We start from the raw sequence: 26,858 nt of genomic DNA on the forward strand, positions 1-26,858 counted from the left end.
TCCATTTCAAAGGGAGGTTGGAGAGGGGTGAAGGAGTAAGGTTTCAGGGCATGCACTCCAAAATAAGGATGGGTAAATGCTTCCACCCCTCTTTATCAGGACACCTTCCAGCATGCAAATAGGGTGGAGATAAGGCCTAGGCTGCACCAGAGAATAGATGTGTGGGGGCAGGGCAAAGGCGTAGGAATAGGGGCTCCAGGTGCAGAAGGAGAACCTTTGACTTAGGCAGCTGCCTATAATTTGGGATGGATGCTGGTGAGAAAAGAAGAGGCAGGGAGGATGATTAAGGACTCTATCATAGGCCATGTCCAGGGCCATGGGGACACCTAATTAACCAAGGTAGTATTGGAAGAATAATATTCACTGAATTATCTATTGGTGGACTTTGGGTAGTAAATGCCCTGCCTCTAAAAGTGTTTCACAGCCTCAGACACATTTGAATCACTTGGGTCTGCAAACAGAAAAATAAAGCCCCCAATGAAAATAGGATTGACACAATCCAAACTCCCCACATGACATTGGATCACTTGCCCCCTAGCTATCCATATCTTAGATAAATTTGATGAGTTGTACTTTAAAAGGTCTCTCAGGTGTAGTGGGGCATGTTGTAAACCCATCAATTCAGGAGGCTGAGGCAGGAGGATTCCAAGCTGGAGGACAGCCTCAGCAACTTACTGAGGGCCTAAGCAACTTAAATAGACCCTGTCTTAAAAATAAAAAAAATTAAAAGGGGCGGGGATGTAGCTCAGTGGTAAAAAGTGCTCCTGGATTACAATCTCTAGTACCAAAGAACAAAACAAAACAAGTCTCTCAGTCTACAATGAGTGCCTTGCTATAAAGTCATGATCAGTCCAACAGATATAGTGCTCAGCCTGTGTTTTGAGGCCCAACTGCATGTGAAAGTTAGGATTTTCTACAATATCTATGACATCAACATTGAACAGAGAGCTCTTGTTTTGTTTTGTTTTACTTTGGTACCAGGAATTGAATTCAGGGGCACTGGACCACTGAGTCACATCCCCAGCTCCCCCCTTTTTTTGGTGTTTTTATTCATTTATTTATTTTATATCTCACTGAGTTGCTTAATATCTTGCCATGACTGAGACTGGCTTTGAAGTTGAGATCCTCCTGCCTCTGCTTCCCCAGCCACTGGGATTAAAGATGTGCGCTGCCATGCCCGGCTTTACAGAGCTCTTGCTTAGAATTGACCACTAAACCCTTTGTGGGGTGGAGTAAGTGTGGGGAAGTGGGGCTGTTTGAAGAGCACGTCAGGGAACCCAGAGGTAAAGGAAGAGAAAAGGACCCTGAGGCAATGAAGAATGAGGGCTGGGCATTTGGGAGCGACAGTCTGGGAGACCACCTCCTTCTTTAGGGCAATGTACCTGCTCGCACCTTCCAAGCTAGGTGCAGGCCTTGGATGAATAATCCAACAGATGAGAACCTCTACGCTAAGAAGTGAACAAAAGAGTCCAAGGCCTAGCGGTTTCAGATTGGCCACCCCATTTCTGCCCCTCCCCCAGCAAGTGATGGAAGGAATTGCAAAGAGGAAGAGCCTCGAAGTCCCACCCACCACCTCTCTGCCTCTCAGTGGCTTGCTCTGAATGCACTACTCTCCCATTGGCTGGGCCAAGGGTGCTGTTCTCCAGAGCTCCACAGGTGGTGATCCACTCCAGACTTGAGTGGAGCCTGCATTAGAAGCTGGGCTACTTGGTGAAGAGAAGAAGTGCTGCCCACAACAGCTACTGTGGATAGACCTAAATAGAAGCCAAACCTCACACCTAGTGTTGCTAGGTGGTCAGGCTTCGCTGACGACAGCACCATGCACCGTCTTATTTCCCAGGCCCTTGCCTTCTTCCGAAGGAAAGCTGATTCGGAGGTAGAGAGGACACAGCATCAGAGGCTCTTGGAAGGTAACTCATTTATCCCCTCCCCCAAGGGACCAGTCCACAGGGTTGTACCCTACCTCTGTTCTGGGGTATCACAAACTTAGAAAGTCCCTGCACACCACCTATGGTACTAGGGCGTCCCTGAAAACCAGAGTTCCCCCTGCTGGATGGACTTGGGCCCTCTGACCTGTGGTCCAAAATGGCTAAGGGTATAAAAGACAGACGGAGACCCTGGAGGCCCGTTCCCCATCCTTGCATTTTATCAGATACTTTGAGAACTTACCTTGTGTAGATACCGCGTGACTGTGCAACATATTTCTTTTTATATTTACAGTAGTATTTGAGGTTGATTTGATTTTGTATCCTAGTGGGTATGAATTTGAAATCAAATGGATGAGTCATATATATCTGTTGCCAGTAGGAGGCAGAGACCTTCTTTAACTTGTTCAATATTGTATTCTAAAAACCTTCTCTGAGTCTGGCACTGAGTACATGTGGCGAAGAGTCCAATCAAACGTGTGACGGTTCGCTGGGTGGACGCTAGTGTGCTCTGAATTATATTGATTCTAATTTGTGGTCAGCGCTTGTATGGGCTATCGGGGCTGCTTGTCATTAATACCTACAAAGCTCCCATGAGAGTAGTCCTAGTAGTGCCATGTCCATCTACAGCCCAAACAGGAAAGCAAGGGCACTCAGCTAGTGTGCGGCCCAGCAGAATTCAAACCGGATGCTCATCTCTCACCTCCACTCTCAGCTCTTCCACAAAAGCAAATGCAGTGTCCTCAGGAGGATGGTGAAAGAGACTCCCCTTTGGTCTGTAGTGTTTTCTGGACACGGCCCAGCCTTCCTGGACTGGGATGTCCTGTGGCTTCTTTGCCAATCCAATGTGAACCCCAAAGGGAGATGACTGGGTCACAATAAAGCTTGCCAGAGACGGTGGTTTCTCTGTGTTTAACTGACATCTCTCACTGAAGCATGTATTATTACCTCTACTTTTGTTATTGGGGATGCATAGAGCCTTTGACAAGCTTTCCTGTGCTTGAATGATGCTTATCTCCTTTGTCCATCCATTCTCTTATAATTCATTATTTCAGGTAACAAATTTGGTTATCTTTTTTTTCCAAAATTTCAGCATTTTCTTGGCTTCCATAACCTATTATAATGAAGATTTCTCCCAGCCATCCTATCAAATTACCCAAGACTTTGTGAAGGCACCTAAACCACTGTGGTTCACTCCCTGGGATCTTCAGGCACAATCTCTGGTTCAGATCCCAATCTGTAGCTTGTTAGTGGTGTTTGTTCAGACAAAAAATAAATCTGTGCTGGGTGCAGTGGTGCACACCTGTAATCCCAGCAGCTTGGGAGGCTAAGGCAGGAGAACCACAGGTTCAAAGCCAGCCTCAGCAACTTAGTGAGGCCCTAAGTAACTCAGTGAGATCCTGTCTCTAAATAAAAAGGGCTGGGGATGTGGCTCAGTGTTGAGTGCCCCTGAGTTCGATCCCTGGTACCCACCAACCACAAAAAACAAAATCTGAGTATCCAGGTAAACATTTGGACTAGACTTAAATCCCCACATCTCTTTTTTATGTGACATGTTTTTTTTCAATTTTTTTGTTTTTATTAGTGCTTTATAGTTATACATAATGGTGAGGTTCATTTTGATGCAATCATACATGCATGGAATGTAATTTGCTCCATTTAAGTCCTCACTACTTCCTCTTTCCCTCCACCTCCACATCTCTTTCTGTGCTCTGTCAGGTGAAATGTTTAGGAATTCCCAGATATTGCTTGGGATGCTGTAGAGGATAATGATGAAACCATATAACAATAATGGTTGCTTAAAGGCTTTCTAGAATAAGTTATACTTCATGTATGTATAATATATCAAAATAACCTCTACTGTCATGTATATCTAAAAAGAAATTAAAAAATAAAATAAAACTGTGTATACATATATATTTATATATGTGTATTTGTATATATGTATATTTGTATATGTGTATTTCTATATACATAAAGGCTTTCTAGATACAAATAGGATAACAACTCATGTTTTCACTTTAACCTGTGAGAGGCATTCACAACTTATAAGCAACTTATAAGTAAGTACCAGTTAATATTTATAACCACTCTATTAGATATTGTGCATGTCCTGGTTTTCCAGATGAGAATGAGTTCAGGGAGGTTAGCAAATGTGTTGGTCTTATTTAGATAGTAAGAGAAGAGCTATGATTCAAATTAGGCAGGTTCACCCCAGACTCAGTATTCTTCACTTTAGCACACAGCTGCCTTGAGTATGGATTTACTCTGCTGTACAGAGAAATTATGCAACCAGCTTTTCCACCTGGGCTTTCTGCCTGCAGAATCCTGTATACTTAACCACTGCACTCTACTGTCACATCATCTGTATCTCAATATAGCTCATTTTATTTCTAGATTTAGATCATTCTCTAGTAGGACATATTTGTAATGTGTGTGTTTGAATTATATATATATATATCAGGGATTGAACCCAGGGATGCTTAACTACTGACCCACATCCCAGCCCCTTTTATTTTATTTTTATTTTGAGACAGGGTCTAGGTAATTTGCTTAGGGCCTCACTAAATTTCTCATTCTGACTTTGAACTTGTGATCCTCCTGCCTCAGCCTCTCTAGTCACTTGGATTACAGGTGTGTGCCATTGTGCCCTACTGTATGTTCAAATTTGAGAATGATTCTTATATTGTTTACCCATCTCCTAGATGATACCAGGCATAAAACTGTGCAGGGAGTTGTGACAAAGTTCTGTAGTGATTATGGCTGGATTGATGAGTCAATCTACTACTTCAATACTGATGTGACTGAAAATATTTTTCCTGTGAAAGCTGGACAAAAGGTTACTGCAGTTGTGGAAGAAGATAAAACATCTCATGGATTGAAAGCAATCAAAGTAAGATTTGCATGAATTTTGAACTGTGTTGATTCCTCGGCTCTTTCAACCTTGCTTCTATTAATTCAACCTCTTTGAGGTGCCTGTTAATATAGATGTAGAGTGGAATTTAAAGTCTAACCTATGAGATTGTGTGGGGCATCTTTGTTTTTGTTATGACTACTGTTTGCAAAAGTATAAATTATATCTGTTGCTCAGCATTTAAAACTATGACTAACAATGGTAATTATTAGAGTCTCTACTATCCTACAACTTCCCTTTTTGACCCAAGTGATGGATTTCTGCATTTATTGAAATGTAATTGCTAGGTAAACAGACATGATTTTAATCTTTTTAAAAAAATAGCTTTACTGAGATATGATTTATCTACCATAAGCTTCTCTAGTTTTAAAAGTATACCTTGACATATCTAGTAAATTTGCAGAGCTGGGAAGCCAGCACCCCGGTTCAGATATTTATCATTTTTTATGTATATACTCAAATTTTGCATATGATTATACTCATTGACACTATCAGCAGCAGGCTGTGAGATGACCTGTTGGACAGCATTGGCAAGGATGGAAATATGGTCACTCTTCAAAATCTTTGTTCTTCATCTGAGAAATGAAAAGCAACCTCATAATTTCATGTGCATTTCTTTAAGTGTTGGTCAAAGTAGAGCAAATAAGTAGAGCAAATAAATATTTGTCAGGGACATTAGAACTATTTGTAATGTTAGGGAAATTAGAGATCTATTAGGAAATTTATGGTATGAATGTTTTACAGGTACTTCTTCTAAGACTGCCTTACAACTTGGGTTTTGGGGGTTTTTTTGTTGGTTGGTTGGTTGGTTGGTTGGTTTGGGTTTTTTGTTTTGTTTTGTTTTATTTGTTTTTAGATAAAGAAGATGATTTTATTAGAAAAATTAACTGAACAAGAAAATATAGGACTCTTGTCCAAAATCCATCATGCCAGGAAGCTGATTTAGAAGTGGTCTACATAGACTGGTCATGGGTGTTTTTAGACTGGTGAGTGGGTTCCTTTCCAGTGGAGGATGGGTAATTGCAAACTGGCAAGTAGATTCCCATGGGAGGAAAAGGTTCTGAATTGAGGTCGAATGATACACACCTGATCTTAGTTTTCCAGTCAAAAGATTTTTTTCAGTTGATTTCAGAGATTTAGTCCATGGTTGGCCAACTCCATTGCTCTGGGCCTGAGATGTGGCTGAATATCACAGAAGAAGAGTGTGGCAGAGAAAAGCAGCTCAGGACAGAAAACAAGAAGCAGAGCCCAACTTTATTTTATGGAGTTTAATTTGTGCATGCTATAAATGTGTTCATCTTCTGTAAATGGTCTTTGAGTTCAATAAAGGATCCTTACAAAGGCCTATTATAACTCATAATTCACACAAATCTCATTTAAGCCTTCCTCTGAAAGTTATTTATTTGTTTATATCTAAATATTCAGTCTGGCTGGAATTGATTTAGGTGTAGCAATTGAAAGAAAAATCCAGATCTTCTTTTGCTAATGGTTTAATATAATAATACAGTTTCACCTTACTGAGTTCAAATGCATATCATTCACTATAGTCTCATAGGAATTTGAAACTGGAGATGTCCTAGTATGGTCACTTGACTGTATTATCTTGTCTTGCAAGTATGATCAAATGATTTGGTATATTTCAGTGTTTGGTAACCTGGTTTCCCTGTGGAACTTTTGTTTGTTTGGGGAATTTTCCTGAACATTACTGCATGTTGGTTTTTCTGTATTTTTACAAATCACTGTGTTCTGCTCCCCCACTACTACTGACAATAGCAACAATCACAACAAAACCTGCTGTTATTTTTTGTGAGAGAAGATACTGGGGATTGAACTCAGGGGCACTCAACCACTGAACTACATCCCCAGCCCTATTTTGTATTTTATTTAGAGACAGGGTCTCACTTTTACTGAGGCTGGCTTTAAACCCATGATCCTCTTGTCTCTCGAGCTGTTGAGATTATAGGCGTGCACCACCACACCTGGCCTGCTGGGATTTTAAGTTATTTGTTTAACTTGTAAAAATAAACTATTAATTTTAGGAGAATTTAAAATCATTATCAACATGGTTATATGTTGTATTTTGAAATTAGTTTTGCTCTCCTAGGGCTGGGGTTGTAGCTCAGTTGTAAAGTGTTTGCCTAGCACATGTGAGGCGCTGGGTTTGATCCTCAGCACCACATAAAAATAAATAAATAAAATGAAGGTATCATGTCCATCTACAACTAAATATGTGTGTGTGTGTGTGTATTAATTTTGCCCTTCTATATAGTTCAGTATTGTTTTTTGTTATATAATTTGTTAAATGGCAAACTTACTAAATTATTTGAGACATAGTGATGTAGATCTCATTCCACCATATTTTTTTACCCCCTTGTCCCACACTGCCCCTTGCTCCTCTTTGCCCTATCTAGAGTTTGTCTAACTTTCCCATGCTCCCCCTCCCAACCCCACTATGAATCAGCCTCCTTATATCAAAGAAAACATTCGGCATTTGGTTTTGGGGGATTGTCCAACTTCACTTAGCATTATATCCTCCAAGTCAATCCATTTACCTGCAAATACCATGATTTTATTTTCTTTTATTGCTGAGTAATATTCCATTGTATAGATATACCACATTTTCTTTATCCATTCATCTACTGAAGGGCATCTAGGTTGGTTCCACAGTTTAGCTACTGTGAACTGTGCTGCAATAAACATTAATGTGGCTGTGTCCCTCTACTATGCTGCTTTTAAATCCTTTGAGTATAGACCCAGGAGTGGGATAGCTGGGTCAATGGTGGTTCCATTCCCAGTTTTCTAAGGAATCTCCATACTGCTTTCCATATTAGCTGCACCATTTTGCAGTCCCACCAGCAATGTATGAGTGTGCCTTTGTCCCCACATCCTCACCAACACTTATTGTTGTTTGTATTCTTAATAGCTGCCATTCTGACTGGAGTGAGGTGAAATCTTAGAGTAGTTTTGATTTGCATTTCTCTGATTGTTAGAGATATTGAACATTTTTCATATATTTGTTGAATGATTGTATATCATCTTCCGAAAAGTGTCTTTCGGTTCCTTGGCCCATTTATTGATTGGGTTATTTGTTTTTATGCAGTTTAGCTTTTGGAGTTCTGATACCCTAGAGATTAGTGCTCTCTCTGATGTGCAACTGGTAATAATTTGCTCCCAAGCTGTAGGCTCTCTAGTCACCTCACTGATTGTTTCTTTTGCTAAGAAGAAGCAGTTTCATTTGAATCCATCCCATTTATTAACTCTTGATTTTAATTCTTGTGCTATAGGAGTCTTGTTAAGGAAGTAAGGGTGGCAGGGTTTTTTGTTTTTGTTTTTGTCTTTCAGTAGTGGGGATAGAACCTAGGACCTCCACATGGTGAGCAAATGTTCTACTCCTTGAGTGGCAGTTTTTAACTTTTAGAAATAGAAACCCTCTTCTCCCAGGCCTCTGGATAGTACACCTAATATTCTCATCCCTTTTATTATTGACTTGCCAGTATTAACCAGTATTTATTGACTTTGCATCATAAAAAATATAGAATTTGGCTAACTTGCATTATGCACTTCTCCATTCCCTTTTATTAGTATTGTATTAATTTACATGCATGTGCACATTCTTTTTCTTTATTCTATAGGTTACCACTGTAACTTTAAAATCAACAAGGCAGTTAATTTTTTCACATGTTTAAGAAATAGTATTTCAGGATCTTTTTGATCTGGGAATGGAATCCAGTGCCTTGAACATGGTGGGAAGCATTCTACCACTGAGCTACACACCCAGCCCTTGATCTCAGGATCTTTTTTGTTTGTTTTTGTTATTTGTACTATGGATTGAATCCAGATGCACTCTACCACTAGCCACATACCCAGTTTGCCCTTCCCCCCACATACACACCTTTTTTTTTTTGAGACAGAGTCTCACTAAGTTGCTTAGGGCCTTGCTACCTTGCTGAGGCTGGCCTTGAACTTGTGATCCTCTGTCTCAGCCTCCCAAGATGCTGAGATTGCATATGTGCACTACCACACCTGGCTGATTTCAGCATCTTAAAAGGCAATCTTAACATCTAGAAAATGTGGTATTTATGCCTATTCAACACTGTTTGGCCCATTGCAACAGAATTTTTATCAATTTAAGGCACACTACTAATTTAATAATACAAATTTGAATTATGCATAGATTATGGCTGTCCTCTTGATTTCAGAAATGTTAAAATATCTTAAAATAACAAGAAAGCATCTTAAAATAACAAGAAAGACTGGTTATAGCCTTAACCTGGTTTCCATTTTATTGAAATACATGGTACTTGAGAGGTGCTTTGAATTACATTAATTTTGGAAAGAAGTGTCCTTTGTATTGCATTTCTAGATTTTTGAAAATTAGGGATTATGAATTTCAAATGTTTTTCTAGTACCCTCAAGATCTTCATCTAGCCCCACCCTACCTCCTGTACTTGAGCTATTATTAGGGGGGAAAATACAAATTATTTTCCTAGTAATGAATCATTCTTACTTTATGGGAATGATGCCATTTAGTTATGTATAATTTTTTTTTGCAGTCCTGTGGATGGAACTCAGGGCCTCTTGCATACTAAGCAAGTGCTCTGCCACTGAGTTTGTTTTTGTTTTTGTTAGTTTGTAGTACTGGGAATTGAACCCAGCAGTGCTCAGTGCTTCATTGAGCTATGTCCCCAGTCCTTTTTTTTTTTAATTTTGTTTCTTTGAGACAAGGTCTTGCTAAATTGCTGAGGCTAGCCTCAGAATTGTAGTCCTCCTGCTTCAGCCTACTGAGTTGCTGGGATTACAGGTGTGTGCCACTGTCCCTACCCACCAGTGTTCATTTTTAACTACAAAACCTATAAATTTCCTTTTTTACTTCACCTTTTCTCTCCTCCTGTCTTGTTGGAATGGAAAAGATGTTCCTTTTCCTAGGACCAGTCTTCCTTACATGTATTCTAGATTATTCCATCTGCATTCTCTAAAACCTTTCTTTAACGAGTGTCTCTTCCTGTCTTTTTAAGCTCTTCCTCTTTTAAGGAGAAGTATCCATCAGCATTTGAACATATTCAAATCTTAGTTTACAAAATACAAGTCCCATCCTCAAGATTGCCTTTTCTTTTAGTTACCCCTTTCCTTTTGTGGGCTGGAAACTTGACCCGAGTTTTTTGTCTCCATTGTCTCCGTTGCCTTCTCTTCCTGTCATTTGTCATCCTGCCTAAGGCTGATTTCCTCATCCAACTAATTACCACAAATCCCCAAAACACCCCTGCTCAGGAATATAGAAAGCACTTATCAGGGAATAGTAAGGTCGAGTTCCAGGCTTTTCCTATTTTTGTAGACAATTTCTATAATATCTTTTTCTGGAACAGGAGCAAAGAAATGAGGACCAAGGGGAGATAAGATCAAAGCAGATTTATTTGTCTTAATTTTCAAAAGTTTTTTTAAGAGGAACATAATCTCTTTATTTATTTTGTTTATTTTTATGTGGTGTTGAGGATACAACCCAGGGCCTCACATGTGAGGCAAGTGCTCTATGGCTGAGCTATAACCCCAGCCCCTTATTTTTTTTTTTTTGATAGCAGAGTTTCCATTATATTTTTATGATGATTCCTTAGAGAGGGAAAATTTTTTAATATAGGAGAAAGAGAAGTAATAATGGTAAGAACCAAGTCCTCATGGAAAGAGTGGTACCAAGTGCACAGTGGAGGTGCTGGCTTTTGATAAGGGCTCGCATGTCCCTCCATTGTTATAGTAGTAAGGGCAAAGAAAGCCATGACAGGCGCTGAGAGGTTCATTAGAGGAGTTCCTTTATTTTCTCAGAGAAATAAGGAGTAAGCCTTCCTTCTGTGTTTACTAATTTTTCATTAATGGATATAAAATACTTGTGTAATTAAAATCTAAGATAATGATGCTATAGCTTTGAGGTATAGATAATTCCAAAGAGTAAGGAGGAAGGCATATTTATTAGGGAGCTAGTGTAAGATTTTTGGGTGGTATTGAGCATCCATGTGAGTATTGTGTTCTTCACAATTCTCACATGAGTTCAGTCAGCTGGATATCATGTCTTCATTTTTACAGTGTTCCACTGTTGGAGTAAAGGAGAATAGCTAGATGGTTGGCCCTTTCTGGGACTGGGGCTTTGCTAGCTAAGAAAAACAAGTGAGTGAAGTTCAATAATTGGTAGTATTTAAAAAGAAGAATCCCCAGTGGCTCAGCAGGCTAGGCAGGAGGATCATGTATTCAAGGTCAGCCTCAGCGACTCATCAGGGCCCTGAGCAAGTTACTGAGAACCTGTCTCAAAATGAAAAATTTTATAAAAGGGCTGGGAATGTGGCTCAGTGGTAAAGTACCCCTGGGTTCAGTCCCTAGTACAAAAAAAATGTTTAATAGTTGTTTATGCATAGTCAGAACATTTGGTACAAGGTAGGAACCAAAATGTGGTCATTGGTTATCTTTAGATAAGTAGTAAATTTATTGGTTATGTGTAAATGACTTTTGCTTTTCTGTCTTTTTTACATTTTGCACTATGAACATGAATTATTTGTGTAATTAGAAAAATAAAATATAAAATAAAGATAATTAAAATCCCAATAAATAAGGTTTGATAGGCTTTTTTAGATAAGGTCTTAATTTGACTTCTCTTTTCTTAAAATTTTTTAAGACATTGATGGACCTTTATTTTGTTTATTTATTTTTATTTGGTGCTGTGGATCAAACTCAGTGCCTCACACATGCTAGGCAAGTGCTCAACCACTTAGCCACAGCCCCAGCTCCCTTGACATCTCTTTTATAGAAACCCCTGCCCAACTTTACCTGAAATTTTATGGGTTTTCTCCCTGTTTTCCCTGACTTGTTTTTTCTTTCTTCCCTATCTCTGTCCCCATTTCCAACCTCAACTTATCAAGTAAAATCTTTCTCCCCTCTCACAGCTCAGGTCAAAATCACTTCCTTCAAGTAATTTCCTATAGTCTTCATTTGAAATTCTCTTCCTCCTGAAAATTCCCAGAAGCCAATTTTTGAATTTGTTTTTTTACCAACTATCATGACTTACTTTGAATTTGTTATTTTTGTCTTTTATCCCCCTTTGTTAATTCCTAATGAGTAGAAACAGTACATATTTTGTTTTGAATCTTATGTTATCGGTGTGTTAAATAAATAGTGGATATGTAAATAACATTTTTAAACACAATTTAAAAACATATGACTGGGCTGGGGTTGTAGCTCAGTGATAAAGCACTTGCCTCACATGTATGAAGTACTGGGTTTGATCCTTAGCACCACATAAAAAAAATAAAAAGATATTATGTCCATCTACAACTAAAAAATATTTTTTAAAAAATATATGTACCACCCAAAGCATGAACCCTTATGTAAGCTATGGACTTTATAAAGTGCTGATATAGGTTTATCATTTGTAATCAAGGTAGCATACCAATTCAAGATGCTAATAATAGGAGAAACTTAGGGTTGATTAGAGGGAGTATGTAGGAACTAACTTTTGTACCTTTTGCTCAATTTTCCTAAGCTGCTCTAAAGAATACAGGAAAAAGATAGATTATTGGACATTATTTTATCAACTCATGTCTATAATGTGCTTGTCAACTTAAATATATTCATCGAAGTTATTATAATTTTTCAAAAGCTATTTCTTGAACTTCATTGATTTAAGCACATATTTTTAGCTTTTATAATTGTGTTATGTTTGAAGTAACTGGGTTTTTTTTTACTTTACAGATGGATGCTTTCTCTGATAATTGTCATATTGATGGACCACCAGACTCCTGTAAACAAGTTTCATTTGGCTGTATTACCACTCTAATGGGTGGTGCTGACTACATTAATCACACAATTTACTTCTCCTTAGATGTTTTATGTAAAGGTATAATTTTTTATTATTAGAAGTGAAAATTAGGTTTTACCATTTTTAAGTTTTTGAAGATGGTTTAAAGACATTATTTCCAGGGTCAAATTTGGAACATGCTTATTTGATGAGAATATTTTAATATTAGAAATACTTTTCCAGGGCTGGGGTTGTGGCTCAGTGGTAGAGTGCTCGCCTAGCATGCAGAAGGCACTGGGTTCACTCCTCAGCACCACATAAATGTAAAATGAAGATATTGTGTCCACCTACAACTAAGACATAAACATATAAAAAAAGAAATACTTTTCCAATATTCATGGCTCCTATCACTTCAATGTTTGAGGTAAATCTTTGGAGTTTGAAAATAATGTGTAGCAAGGGACAGATATATGATTTTTTAAAAAACTCCATACCATCATCTTTTGCATTTTTACTTATTGAATGCAGTTACTAATATTTATGTGATTTTTGTTTACATAGATATTGAATTTCTATCTAACAAAGTATTGTAAGTATGCAGGGATACTATTTTTAAATACTTTAAATGCTTTTAAAAAATGTTTAGAGCTAGCCTTGTACCTTTATTAATTCTATCTATAATTATTGGATTTAGCATTTAGTTGTTTAATGAATAAATCAATGATTTGTTAATTTTTTAGTTTAATTTGAGTTTAATTTAGTTCTGGAAAGAGTTCTAGAATTTGAGGGGGCCAAAATAAAGCAGACTTTATTGGACTGGAGATGTAACTCAGTGGGGTTTGATCTTTGGCACCAAAGGAAAACAAAGAAAGAAAGAAAGAAAGAAAAAGAAAAGGCAGATTTTATTAAGCCCTGTGTGTGAAAAGCTCATAGTTCAAGTGGGAACAGTAAGCATGTGGATGCATTAAAAGGAGGTGATGAGAATAGCATTAATGAGCAGCACAGTAACCATGACTGACTGCAGTTGGGAGAACTGGGGAAGGTTTCCTGGGTTAGGTGCTGTCCAAGCTGGACTCAATACCTCTGGAATCCCCTGCCAGGACAGATTTTGAAAAACAAATAGAAGCACAAAATGTATACCTGTTTAGACCTAATCATCTGCCATTTAATTTTGGTACAAAGGGGGACACTGTCTCAGTTACACCAAGCAGCTTTCTGTTCTATTTTTCTAGGAATGTAAAAGCCAGAACTTAATCTTAGTTGTTAGCCCAGGAAGTCTACAAGGATGATTGATTGTGGCAGCTAGAATTTTATGACCTGTATAGTCAGAAATCATCTATTCTGTAAGGAAAGGCCTATGTAATTTCTAAGCTCCAAAGGCCATTTCTTGGTTTCAGTAACCATGCCAACAGAAAGGTACCATCAATGGTAGCCTCATAGGAGAATTCTCAAGATGGGAAAGATATGAACATGTTTGTCATGCCAAGGGGATGATCAAAGGTGCAAAAGAGAGGAGGAATAACTAAGGGAACAAGGTCCATGAGGCATAAAGAAAGGATGGGGTTGTAGGCATAGGTGGAGGTATTTACTGCTACAAAATCAGTTCAGTCAATCAAAGTAATAGACCTGAATAGGTTAGACAGAGGGTGGCCAAAAAAGCAGGCCTGCCCATCCCAGCACTGAGAAAAAAAAGTCCTGAGCCCCCAGCCAGTCATGCGTACAATGATCAGAAGAGCTGCTATTAATCTGATTATGAAACCCAGTGAAAATAGCATAAGAAAATGCAATTTTAAAAATAATGGGAATCTAGGAGCTTGGATTGTGGCTCAGTGGTAGAGCACTTGCCTGGCATGTATGAGGCACTGGGTTAGATTCTCAGCACCACGTATAAATAATTAGATAAAGGTCTATCCTATCAACAGCTAAAAACAAAAACAAAAAAAAATAATGGGAATATAAAAGAAGGAAAACAGAAAAAGTTTTAATAGTTTTTGTCCCACATCATGGAGAGCCAATATAAGTCGATTCCTTATTGTTTATTGGGCAGATATTTGAGTTTCTTACTTTGTTCCAGATACTGTTTTCATAACATTTGCATTCTAATGAGGTAGAATATAGAGAATCATCAAGTAAAGTTCCCCCACTCCTGCCCATGCCCCAACAAAAGTTATAGATTGTTTTCTGCTCTTCAGGATTGAACAAAGTACTGTGATAGTAAAATGGGGAAGGGGAGGGATTTACTATAGATAGCAGATCAGAGAAGGCCTTTCAGAGGAAGTGACACTTGAGCAGAGACCTGAAGGGTAAGAAGGAGCCAGCTGGAAAATATTCCAAACCCACGAAGAGCTCATGTAAAAGTCTTGAGGTAGAAGCTGGACACAGTGGCACAACAACACCTATAATCTAAGCAGCTCAGGAGGCTGAGGCAGGAGGATTATGAGTTCAAAGCCACCCTCAGCAAAAGCAAGGCACTAAGCAACTCAGTGAGACCCTGTCTCTAAATAAAATACAAAACAGGGCTGGGGATGTGGCTCAGGGGTCAAGTACCCCTGAGTTCAGTCTCCAGTACCAAAAAAAAAAAAAGTCTTGCAGTAGAAAAATCTTCACATGACCTAGGAACACAAGGGAGGACAGGACAGGATGACTGGAGTGTGGTGAGTATATATGGCATGCCTTGAATGAGGGATGGTATGAAAAGATAATTGTCAATGCCAATGTCAGCTTTCTTTGTAGGATCCAGGTAAAAATTGATCTTGTGTTAATTACATAATTTACACACTCAGTTTGAATCCTGTTAAGAACCTTCTCAGCAAGTTATAAAAGAATGTCACTCATGTCATATAATACTGCATTACTTTAATATTTATTCTGCAAATGTATTTATTGTTTGGTAATGCAGTATAATACTAATAACTTCAAAACCATATTGCTTCCTTAGAAATCAATTGAAAATATACATAATTTGATTGTTATCTGCCTTTGTACATATCTGTTCTTTTTTTCTTTTTCTGGTTGTATACAAAGTATCTTCACACCATTTGTATCTTCATACATGTACTTAGTTGTAAGTTATCAACATATCCCCTTTTAATAAGTTATCTAATAAAAAATGTCATTTACTTAAAAAAATAAAGGAAGAACCATCTCAGGTAACCTAGATGCAGTCAGCTCCAATAGGAAGGTATAAACTAATAAAACCAATTGTAAGTAGGTTGAAGAATGAGTGGGGTATTTGCAGACTGTGTATAACAGGAGAGGGAGGGATTGAGTGCATTTGATATTTGTGCATTAACAGAAGAGGCCTCCAATTGTTGCTTCATAGCCCTTGATCCCACTGGTTTCGCCTGCTCAAAATGGTGATGATCACCAGCTCCATATTTCAGACTAGAGTTAAGGTCTTGGGTCCATGAACATTATTCATGGAAATGCTTAACACCAGTAATGGATTTCAGACTATTTTTATATATTAATATACAATAAAATATTTAAATATTTTGATGAAGAATGCTAAAATGAAATAAGTCAATTAGACTAAAAGGTGGGGTTAGAAGGACCATGTGACAATCAGCATTGTATCTCTGTGACCAAAATGCCTAACAATTAACAACTTAGAGGAGGAAAGATTAATTTTGACTCACAGTTTTAGAGTGTTCAGTCCATGGTTCACCAGCTCCACTTTCTGGGACTGAGGTGAGGCAGAACATCATTGTGGTAGGAAAACTGCTCAGCTCATGGTGGCCAAAAGGCAGAGAAAATGGTGGGGATGGGGCAGGCACAGATCCCAGTGACCCACTTTCTTTAGCCATGCCTCACCTGCCTACAGTTACTATCCACTTGGTCTATTCAAACTACAATGAACTAATTAAGTCATAGCTCTCATAATCTAATCATTTCACCTCTTATTATTCTTGCATTAACAGAGGAGCTTTGACAGGACTCCTCATATTCAAACCATGACAGACCATATAGACAATGTGCTATTTTCTCCCCTTTTATTTTTCAGGTTAGGCACTAATATAGTTCTATGACATCTGTCTATTCTTATGTGACATATGTCCTGAATTAAAATCCTGGGATCATAAATATGGTTATTTCTTTGCTTTCCAGAACAAACTATCTCAAGTACTCACTAGAAAGAATAAAAGGAAATTCCATGCAGTTTTCTTATTGCTTTTTGGACTTTCCCTTGAGTCATGGGTTGCCTAACTAATTGCTTAGCATCTTACTCAGTCCAGAGGTAGATTTTCTGTTTTGATATGCCCTTTACTGACAATAATTGTGTGGTTGTATTTAGCTAATGGGAAGCACAAGTAGGAGACTGGACTAGGCAGGGAGATGTTGGGATATTAATTCCCTTAGCTACCTCATTGCCAGGCTGCATGTTGGCAATGTCTTTATTCTTCTACCAAAGTTCATAGCTTCTCTTGAACAACCCCTCCTATAGCTACAGATATGCTTGAGGTGGCCATGACCTCCATTTTCCATCCTGAGTCATCTTTTAGACTAAAGAGAGTTTTACAGGTGACTTTAATTAAATCAGGCTTTAACATATTTGTACCTGGACAGATTGGTTTGATGTTTGGACCTTTAAAATAGTATTGCTTAGTTTGAGACCATCCCATTTATTGATTATTGATTTTATTTCTTGGGGTTTAGGAGTCTTATTGAGGAAGTCGGTTCCTAAGTTGACATGATGGAGAGTTGGGCCTTCATTTTCTTCTAGTAGGCAAAGAGTCTCTGGTCTAATTCCTAGGTTCTTGATCCACTTTGAGTTGAGCTTTGTGCAGGGTGAGAGATAGGAGTTCAATTTCATTCTACGGCATATGGATTTCTCTCTGATATGTGGATGCTAACCCACAACAAGGGAGGGAGAGATTAGAAGTTCATTGGACTAGACAAAGGGGAATGAAGGGAAGGATGTGGGGATGGTAATAGGAGAGACAGTAGAATGAATCTGACATATCATTCCTGTCCTCATATATAAATACATGACTAATGTGAATCCACATCATGTACATCCACAATAATGAAATCTTAATTGGAACAAGTTTTACACATTCTACCTATGTATAATATATCAAAATACACTCTACTCTCATGTATATCTAGAAAGAACAAATTAAAAACTAGTATTACTTTTACATTTTTCAAAACTGAAATTGCTTCTGAAAGAGAAGGTATTTGTATATGTTAATGGAAATTTTAGAACTTTTAAATATTTTGCCAATTTTAGATACAACAACAAATTCACTGCTATCCTTAATTTCCTTCAATTTTGTTATGCAATATAAATGAAAAATTATATTTTCCAATGACAAATAAGAGCTACATTAAGAGAGTCTTACCACACTGTTCTATTCTTATGTGACATGTGTCCTGAATTAAAAGCCTGGGGTCATAAATATATAACCATCTAATTTCAAATTTGTAAACAATTTGAGCTGTGATGTATATATTTTTTCACAATCTCCATTTTTTAAATTTTTTTATTATCATTATAGATGGACACAATACCTTTATTTTATTTTTTTTATTTTTTTTATTTTTTAAAGATAGAGTGAGAGAGAGAGAGAGAATTTTTAATATTTATTTTTTAGTTCTCGGTGGACACAACATCTTTGTTGGTATGTGGTGCTGAGGATGGAACCCGGGCCGCATGCATGCCAGGTGAGCACGCTACTGCTTGAGCCACATCCCCAGCCCCACAATACCTTTATTTTATCCACTTTTTTTTGTGGTGCTGAAGATTGAACCCAGTGCCTCACACATGCTATACAAGCGCTCTACCACTGAGCTACAGTCCTAGCCCCACAACCTCCATTTTTTATAGATAAATTGCAACATTTTTCTCTTTGGAAATTTCATATCCATAATTATAATTCTCCAAAGACTTTAAAACTGAATTCTGATGCTGTTTGTTGAATTTTCAGTTGAAGATTTCCAACTGATTTTACTGATTTGAAAGGACTCGTTTCAAAACAAAAAACACTTGCACAGTAGGACAGTTGGGCTTACTTACAAAGTAGTCCTTTAGAAGATCAAGCATGCTTGAAATCTGGGCTAGGGATGTAGCTCAGTGGTAGAGTGTTTTCCTAGCATGCATGAGGACTTTTGTATTCAGCCCCAAAAGATTTGTAGTTCAGTTATTTTGAATATATAAAATACATGAACACTCATTTTGTACATTTTGATTACTATACCTTCAGTTTCAATTAGTTGAATGCCATACATAGTATGTTTGCATGAAGTAATGAATTATGTTTGTACCACAACCAATTCTAAGTACATTTCTGCTCTATCAATTTCTTAATTCCTAAGAACCACGTGGTTTACTATGATGCCTTTTTCCAAATTTGTATTTGCAATAGCAGTACAAAGACAATTTTACCTCCACTATAGGACTTTTTAACTGAATTTACAATAGCATTCTTAGTAATGTCATATATTTTACTTCTGCCAGAAAAAACTTCCATTACTGGAATTTACCTAACTCTTTTTCCTTTTTAAAACATCTGCCATCATATAACTCTTTGTGAATTCTTCTAGTGGAGCTAACCTAGTAACAGCTGTTGCTTCATTTTTCTAATGTACCTAAGAAATATTGGAATAAAATTGTTGAAATTATGTTATAGCAGACTTTAAAAGTCATGGATCATAGAATTATATATAAATGTACTTTTTTGCAGTTTCTCATGATAACTTGTTGTCTTTGGACATGATGTTCTTAAAATATTTAATAAGTTATGAAGTAAATGCTTCAGCACATTTGGGTCCTCTGCTTTTCCCGTGGTTTAGTGATATCACTACGACCTCCACGGTAGAGGAGAAATGTTGACAGATTATCTTAATCTGCTTGGGCTTCCATAACATAAGACCATCAACTGGGCTTAACAGAAATTTATTTTCTCAGTGTTCTGAAGGCTAGAATTCCAAGAATAGACTACCATGGGTTTTGTTTCTGGTGAAGGCTCTCTTCCAGGATTGCAGATAGCTGCCTTTTTACTATGTCCTCACATAACTTTCCTCAGTGCATGCATACATAGAGAAAAAGAAGGAACAAGTTCTCTAGTATCTCTTCTCATAGGGGACACTAGTCCCAATTAGGGGGTCCATCCTTATGATCTCACTTAAGCTTAGTTACTTCCTTAGGGTCTCTGTCTCCAAAAACAACCACACCAGGGCTCAGTGTTCCAACATATGAATTTGGGGATGAGGAGAAACACAAACATTAATCCCATAACACAGATGTATTGCACAAGCCATGTATTCATCAACTTCTTTGGAAACCTAATTAATTACTCATTTTCCCTAAGCATGCACTTTTTTTAAGCTCATTGTTGCCAAAAGGTTTTATTGAAAACTTAAAGGAAGTGTGTTAGCTTGACATCACTATGACCAAAATACCTGACAACAACATCTTAGAGAAGGGAGAGTTTATTTTGGCTCACAGTTTCAGAGAGTTTCAGTTCATGGTCAACTCACTCTATTAATTTGTGCCTAAAGTGAGGCAGAACATCATGTGAGAAGGGCATGGCAGAAGGAAGATGCTTTCCTCAGGACAGCTGGAAGGCAGAGAATGATATGGAAAGAGGTTGCAGGGCAGATACATGCTTCTAGGACATGCTCCTAGTGACCTACCTCCTCCAGCCATACCCCACCTGCCTGCAGTTACCAGCCACTCCATTCAAACTAGAGTGAACTGATTAGGTTATAGCTCTTATATTCTGATCATTTTACCTCTGCATGTCCCTTTGTTAACACAGGAGCTTTGGGGGGATACCTAGTATCCAAACCACAACAGGAAGGTTGCCAAATTATTAAATAAAGAAATAGTTATAAATTTACACCCTAGTAAGAGCATTAGGACTGATATCTATGTAATAAGACATCTATACTGTTCTTTCCCTTAAGTGTTTCATGTAAACCTAACCTACAGTATCCCAAATAACCCAGTGATCCTGCCAGCTTGATGATCTGACAAAAATCTTGCCTTTTTAAGGCCATGGCATAGACCATGGAGTGAAGAGTGGTCTACTAAGGGACTGGCTGGGCCAGGAGCCTCTGATACCTCTCATCACTTTGTGAGATGTTGGAGTTAGCTTTCCATAGTCACTCATGTCTAAGGACATTGTTTTATGATCAAACATATTTTATGTGCTCCTTAGAAGGTGAGTGTTAGCTACCTTGTATCTGAAATGAATATGGACATGAGAGACATATTACTCATGATTATATTTCAGATTTTACCATATTAGTGAGATTTCTGTTATCTGTGACAGTAAAAAAAAAAAGTAGGGCACAGCCTACTTTCCACACAACTCTAATGAAAATGGAAAGTAAATAGATATTCCCTGTCCTGGATAAATTCTTTTTATTAAGAAAGTTTTCAAATATACATCAAATTTGAAATATTTTCACAGTGAATAACCATATAACCACCACCTGAATTCTGTCAGTAACATTTTATTATAATTGTTTATCACATTTTCACATATCTATCCATGTATTCATCATCCCATCTATTCACCAATCTATGTTATATTTTTTATGTTGTTGAAAGTTAGATACGTTTATATTGTGTACTATGAGTTCTAGTATGTGTATCAACAACTCAAGTTCAACATTTGTTTTAGTTTTTTTGTTGTTGTTGTTCTGAGTGTCTTTGGGTTTTAACAAGTGCTTGTAATGAAATATTACCCTCATACTCTTCCATAGTCGATCCTTATTCCCACTCCCAGGGAAACATCATTCTATATTTTATCTACCATAGGTTTAATTTTCATGTTTGAGAATTTTATGAAATGGAATCATATTATGTATGACATTTTTCATTAAGAAGAATGTTTTCAGACTCATCTTTGTTTTTATATGTGTCTATAGGTCCATTCTGTTATATTTAATGCATCAGTTTCTCAATTGTTCTATTGAAAGTCATGTGGCTGATAGTATCTTTTAGCTATTCTGAAAAAATCCCACCAAAACCTCTTTGTACAAATCTGTTTGTGGACCTATGGCTTTGTCATGTAGCTAATATACTTAAAACTAGAACTAAAACTGCTGAGTTAAACTTTAAGGAACAATAGAAATCTAAGGAGCAATGGGTTGAAATTTCAGTTACTGAAAAGGTAAAATTTTAGTAGAGACCTAAAATATTTCCAACTGATTTTACTAATTTTCCAACTGTTCTGAGTGAGCTGTGTCATCCGTATAGACCAAACATGTTTGTGATTTTTGCACAATATCATAATTTATAGAGTAACAACAAATTCACAGGCTATACTATGAATATATAGTGTGCTATATATTCAGCAGTGCCAATTCACTGAATTCTTGTGGAACACCTGACAGTCATAAGCTGGATAATCACAAATTCTTTTAATCCATTTCAATCTTAATTTCCAATGTCTATAAAAACTCAAGTCACACTTCAGAAAGTGATATACATGGATCACAGAAAGATTAAGAAAGAGTTAAGACAGCCTCAGGGTTATAGGATGCTGTGTCAAGAGCAAAGACAGAGAGCAGATATGAATGCAGGAGTCACTGTAACTGGTCAGATAAGGGTTTTAATGAACCAGTTCCACAAAGTTGTTAAGGTGAGAGTCCAAACAGCAGCTTCAAAGTGTCAGAGTAGGCCATGCATCATCATCAAGGGCAAGAGAAACCATGTGAAGCTGAAGTCCAGGGACAGAAAATCAGAAGTTCATCACTGTGGCAATTTCCTGGGCAAGGAAAATCGATAGGATCAGGATGCCACTACGTTCAGTCATGGGGGAGTTTTCCTTTTATAGGTCTTAGGTGAGTGGGTTACATCTGGTGAAGTTAATAAGCTCATGTGTCTGGCATCTAGAATATGATTTGGGTTATCCACATGTGTGGATGCTCCTGATTTAGTTTGATGAGTTGGCATGAATAAGTTATGTATCAATCTGTGCCTTATGATTGTGCTGGGCAGAGGGTGGTAGTTTACTTGTACAAACATGGTATAGAGTCATTCTGCCTTAGCACTTGTACTCAAAATGGAGTAACTCATGGCAAACTACTACTTTATAAAATGGAGTAACTCAGGGTTAGGCATAGTCTGAAAATTGTTCAAGTCATCATGGAGTAACTCACCACAGGGCACAGCCTACTTTCCATACAACTCTAATGAAAATGAAAAGGAACCATTTACCCCCCACCAAAAAAAAAATCATTCCCATGGTAAGACGGTGGGCTGATTTAAGACAGTAGTCCTTCAGAGGCTCAAGTATGCCTGAAATCTGATTGGAATAAGAGTATGAGCCACATAGGGATTTGAAGGTCATTGTAAGGATTTGACTTTTAGTGAAGTTATAAGCAATACTGTTGAAAAAACCCTAATATCAGTTAAATTTAATAGTTTACTTGAGCAAGAGAAATATTCTCAAACCATGCAGCATTCTGGACTAATGATAACTCAGAATGACTCTATTTCCAATATGATAAGCTGTATTTATTCTAAAAAAACAGAAGAAAATGAAAAAAGAAAGGAATGAGTCCAGAGATGACCTGACTGGTAAAATTCAATGTTGTCCTTATTTGGGCATAATTTGGCAGCTTTTGTCCTGGGATTGGCTGAGGCTAAAGTTGCTGTGATTGGTTTGAGGTTCAGTTGCTTGGTAACCAAGATATATTCTGTTAAGTTACTACTTGTCTACACATCAAGTGAGGTTGCAGTTTACTATATATGGAGGCCTCTCTGGGCTATATTTTTTCACCCAAGTATGGCAACTGATATAGATCAAAGCTAATTCAATTTGACATTGTGATATTTGGTGAATTATATTTTAAGATGTTTATCCTGACTGTGGTATTCAGAATAGTCTCTATGGGACAAAGATATCTTTGAAAAGACAAGTTAGGAGTCTATCACAATAGTCCTGGTGAGTCATAATGGGTGTTTGGACAAGGTAAGTAATAGTTGAGGCTCTAAGGATTGATTTAATTTGGAAAAGATTTTAGAATAGAGGTGAAAGTATTAGCTGATGAATCATCAGACACTTGGTATGAAGAAAAGAGAAATCACAATTTATTTTAAATGTTTAAGTTTGAATTATGCTAAGGGAAGAGTTTCCATTTCTGAGGTATGGAGAGCTTGAGGAGCAAAATTAGGTATATGACTAGACTAGCAAGGATTTAGCTTCAGACATAATGATTTGAGTAAGAATTGGATGTATGAAACAGGTTGATTAGCACTTCGGGCATGTGCATTTTGGAGCTATCAGTCAAAGATATCCTATTAAGCCACACAAAAAGGAATGTGAAGAGATAAGAATAAAAGAGAACAAAAGGGAAGAGGTCTAATGCATGTCATGGGGCATTCTAAAATTTAGTCATAATGGAAATTGTGGAAAAATGAGAAAAGACTACAAAGAACAAGGAAATGCTGAGTCATAAAGTTCAGAAATGTTTAACTTTAGTTGATAATTGCCAGTTTTCTGAAGTGGTTATACCAATTTACATTTCTGGTAGCCAGTATTTGAGAATTATTTTTTAATAATTTTATTACAGCTACTATGGTTTATTTTTATTCAATTATTTTATGTGGTACTGAGGTTAGAACCCAGGCCCTTACACATGCTAGGCAAGTGCTCCACCAATGAGCCACAACACAGCCCCAGATAATTATATTTGCTCCAAATCCTCCCTGATCCTTTTACCTTGTGACTCTCAATTTATTGTACACATATGTATACATTTGTTTGTAACTGTAAGATATAAAGTATATAATGTTTATCTGTCCAAAACACCTGATAAAATTTTTTCTATAGCAATATATGCTATGGATAATGCTATTACAAGTCACAATCATCATTTATTTGGTGCTGATTAGGTGCCAGGCACCATTGTATGAGTTTTATATATATTGATTCATTGTCCCTGCAACTATATGGTAAGTACTACTATGATTGTAGTACTCATGTGATATCTCAAGAACCACGGCCCAGAGATTGATTTAGATGCACAGTTGACACCTCTTCTCATTTGACTTCGTTAAATCAACATCTGAAGGATTACAAACTTCCCTTTTGATTGGAAGATTAGAAGTTGGTGGTTTGAGGTTTATTTCAAAATGTCTCTTAGATGAAATAGAAACTATTTTAGGGTATTGCAGTTTCAAAATTACTGTAAAATGTAACATTACCAAAAATAAAAGGTTTTCTAACTTGATTTCTCACTGTGGCTGTTTTAGATTTTGAGCCATATAAGGGTGACCGAGTAGAAGTTGAATTTGCCATCCATCCAGACACAAAGAGCAGGAAAGCCCTCTCAGTGAAGCCTCTGAGACACAAACATGTGAACAAGGTAGTATGTTTGCATGTTGTACTTTTCCTTTTGTTTCTGCTTATCCTTCTTTAGTGATAATTTCTGCTGCCCAGAATTCTATTAGATATGTGGGAAAACCTAAAATAAAATATACTCCTTGCCAAAAAGGAGCCTATTTTCTTATTGAAAAGGCTGCATGGGGCTGGAGATGTGGCTCAAGCGGTAGCCCACTCGCCTGGCATGCGTGCGGCCCAGGTTCGATCCTCAGCACCACATACAAACAAAGATGTTGTGTCCACTGAAAACTAAAAAAAAAAAAAAAAAAAAAAAAAAAAACTTAAAAACAAAAGAAAAGAAAAGGCTGCACTTGTGAAAGAAAATAATTAGAGAATAATGTAGAACACACATATAATTATGATCTAAATGATGTTGTTTATTTAGGAGGTATTAAAATATTCCAAGTGCAACAAAAATAGAAATATTGTGTTGTTGGTAATTGCTGGGAAAGAGTGGAGTGGGGCTTGAGATCACCAATAAGAGCTGGTTATGATTTGGTTAGTGGAAACTGAAAATTAGTTGATAAATTAAATTCATTTTGTGCAATAGTAAAATTTTAGGGAGGAACTTGGAATGTGGCCGAGAAAGTAGATAAAGTTATGGTCTGGGCTGGGATTGTGGCTCAGTGGTAGAGCACTTGCCTAGCATGTGTGAGGCACTGGGTTCGATTCTCAGCACCACACACCAATAAATGAATAAAATTTAAAAATTCGTCAAAAAAAAAGTTACGGTCTGCTTACCACCACAAACCTTTTTTACTCAATCCTGTTTACTCTTTCAACTTTAACTATAGAGGTTAATGGCCATTGTGGGTAATATTTAGCTCAAGGTCTCCCAAGGTCTCTCATCAGAAACACAAGGACCATCCCCAGAGATTCCAATTTAATTGGCATGAGGTGGGACCTCGGCACTGGTGTGTTTTAAAAGCACCCCTGGCATTGACAGTGTGCCAGGCAGGTTGGGAAATCGGTGCCAGGGTTGGAGTTGACCCACAGGTTAGAGGCAGAGTGAGGAGATACAGAGCTGGTGAAGATGGACTGTGCTTTTACACAACCATTCCCATCATTTCTCATCACAGGTCTGCATTAGCAGCGTACATGGGCGACATGGTGTGGTGGCCGACACCATCTTTTTCACCTTGGATTCTCTGAAGCTTCCTGCTGGATACGTACCTCAACCAAATGACATCGTTGACGTGGTCATAGTAGAGAGCGTTCAGTCCTGCTATATTTGGAGAGCAGTTTCTATGACCCCAGTGCACATATTGTAAAAGCAAAACCCTTTGTTTCCTCTTGGCCTTTATTATCATGGGCAGTAAAGGGCCTGGTTCAGAGTCTAATGAGCCCAAACAATATATTAAGTATGGTTTTTAAGGTAAATGTCATTAAGATACTGCATAGTTCACTTGGGACAATGAACCCACTTTAGGAAAAGTCCTCATCAATGCAAAAACATGCTAAAGCTGTCTATTATAGAAAAGAAATGATACTACCATTAAGTTAAATCTCTTGTTTTTCATGTTCAGGAGTGGACTCTGTGCTAACAGTGGCCTGATATGACCCAGAAATAACCTGGGAATTCAAAGTATTTAACTCCAGAGGCAGCAAGACACACATGTTTAATGGGCAGGATTTAAACTGATAGCTTGCCTTCAGTTTCAAGTCTCCCTTATAGTATCTGTCCAATTATTATTTTTCCATAGTATTTCTATCTCCTGTCATCTACTCAATTTGTTAAATTCATTATTGTCCTATAATTCTTGACCATGACAGAAATTAAGCTCCATAAAGGTAAGGCATTAGAGGTGTTTTTCTTTATGAACTCATCAGCAAGCCTTTAGAATAGTGCCTTAGGGATACTATGGGCATGTTACATGTTATTAAGTTCAATAAATATATTC

The 26,858-nt window shown here is 37.4% G+C and overlaps 1 protein-coding gene across 1 annotated transcript; it reads left to right on the plus strand.

The window, feature by feature from the left end:
• The first annotated feature begins 1,632 nt into the window (after positions 1–1,632).
• Positions 1,633–26,858, plus strand: LOC144371605 (cancer/testis antigen 55-like). Its single transcript, XM_078033975.1, has 5 exons — positions 1,633–1,910; positions 4,631–4,818; positions 12,568–12,712; positions 24,828–24,940; positions 26,037–26,858. The coding sequence occupies exons 1-5, from the start codon at positions 1,820–1,822 to the stop codon at positions 26,226–26,228; spliced, it is 729 nt and encodes a 242-aa protein (XP_077890101.1). The 5' UTR covers positions 1,633–1,819; the 3' UTR covers positions 26,229–26,858.

This window comes from Ictidomys tridecemlineatus, chromosome X, assembly GCF_052094955.1.
Source record: "Ictidomys tridecemlineatus isolate mIctTri1 chromosome X, mIctTri1.hap1, whole genome shotgun sequence".
Taxonomy (NCBI): Eukaryota; Metazoa; Chordata; class Mammalia; order Rodentia; family Sciuridae; genus Ictidomys; species Ictidomys tridecemlineatus.

Excerpts from the sequence above, each read along its gene's own strand:
- LOC144371605 (XM_078033975.1), top strand. The coding sequence starts at position 1,820 with ATGCACCGTCTTATTTCCCAGGCCCTTGCCTTCTTCCGAAGGAAAGCT. Across the intron at positions 1,911-4,630 it reads GCATCAGAGGCTCTTGGAAG|ATGATACCAGGCATAAAACT; the intron begins GTAACTCATTTA and ends CCCATCTCCTAG. Across the intron at positions 12,713-24,827 it reads CTTAGATGTTTTATGTAAAG|ATTTTGAGCCATATAAGGGT; the intron begins GTATAATTTTTT and ends TGGCTGTTTTAG.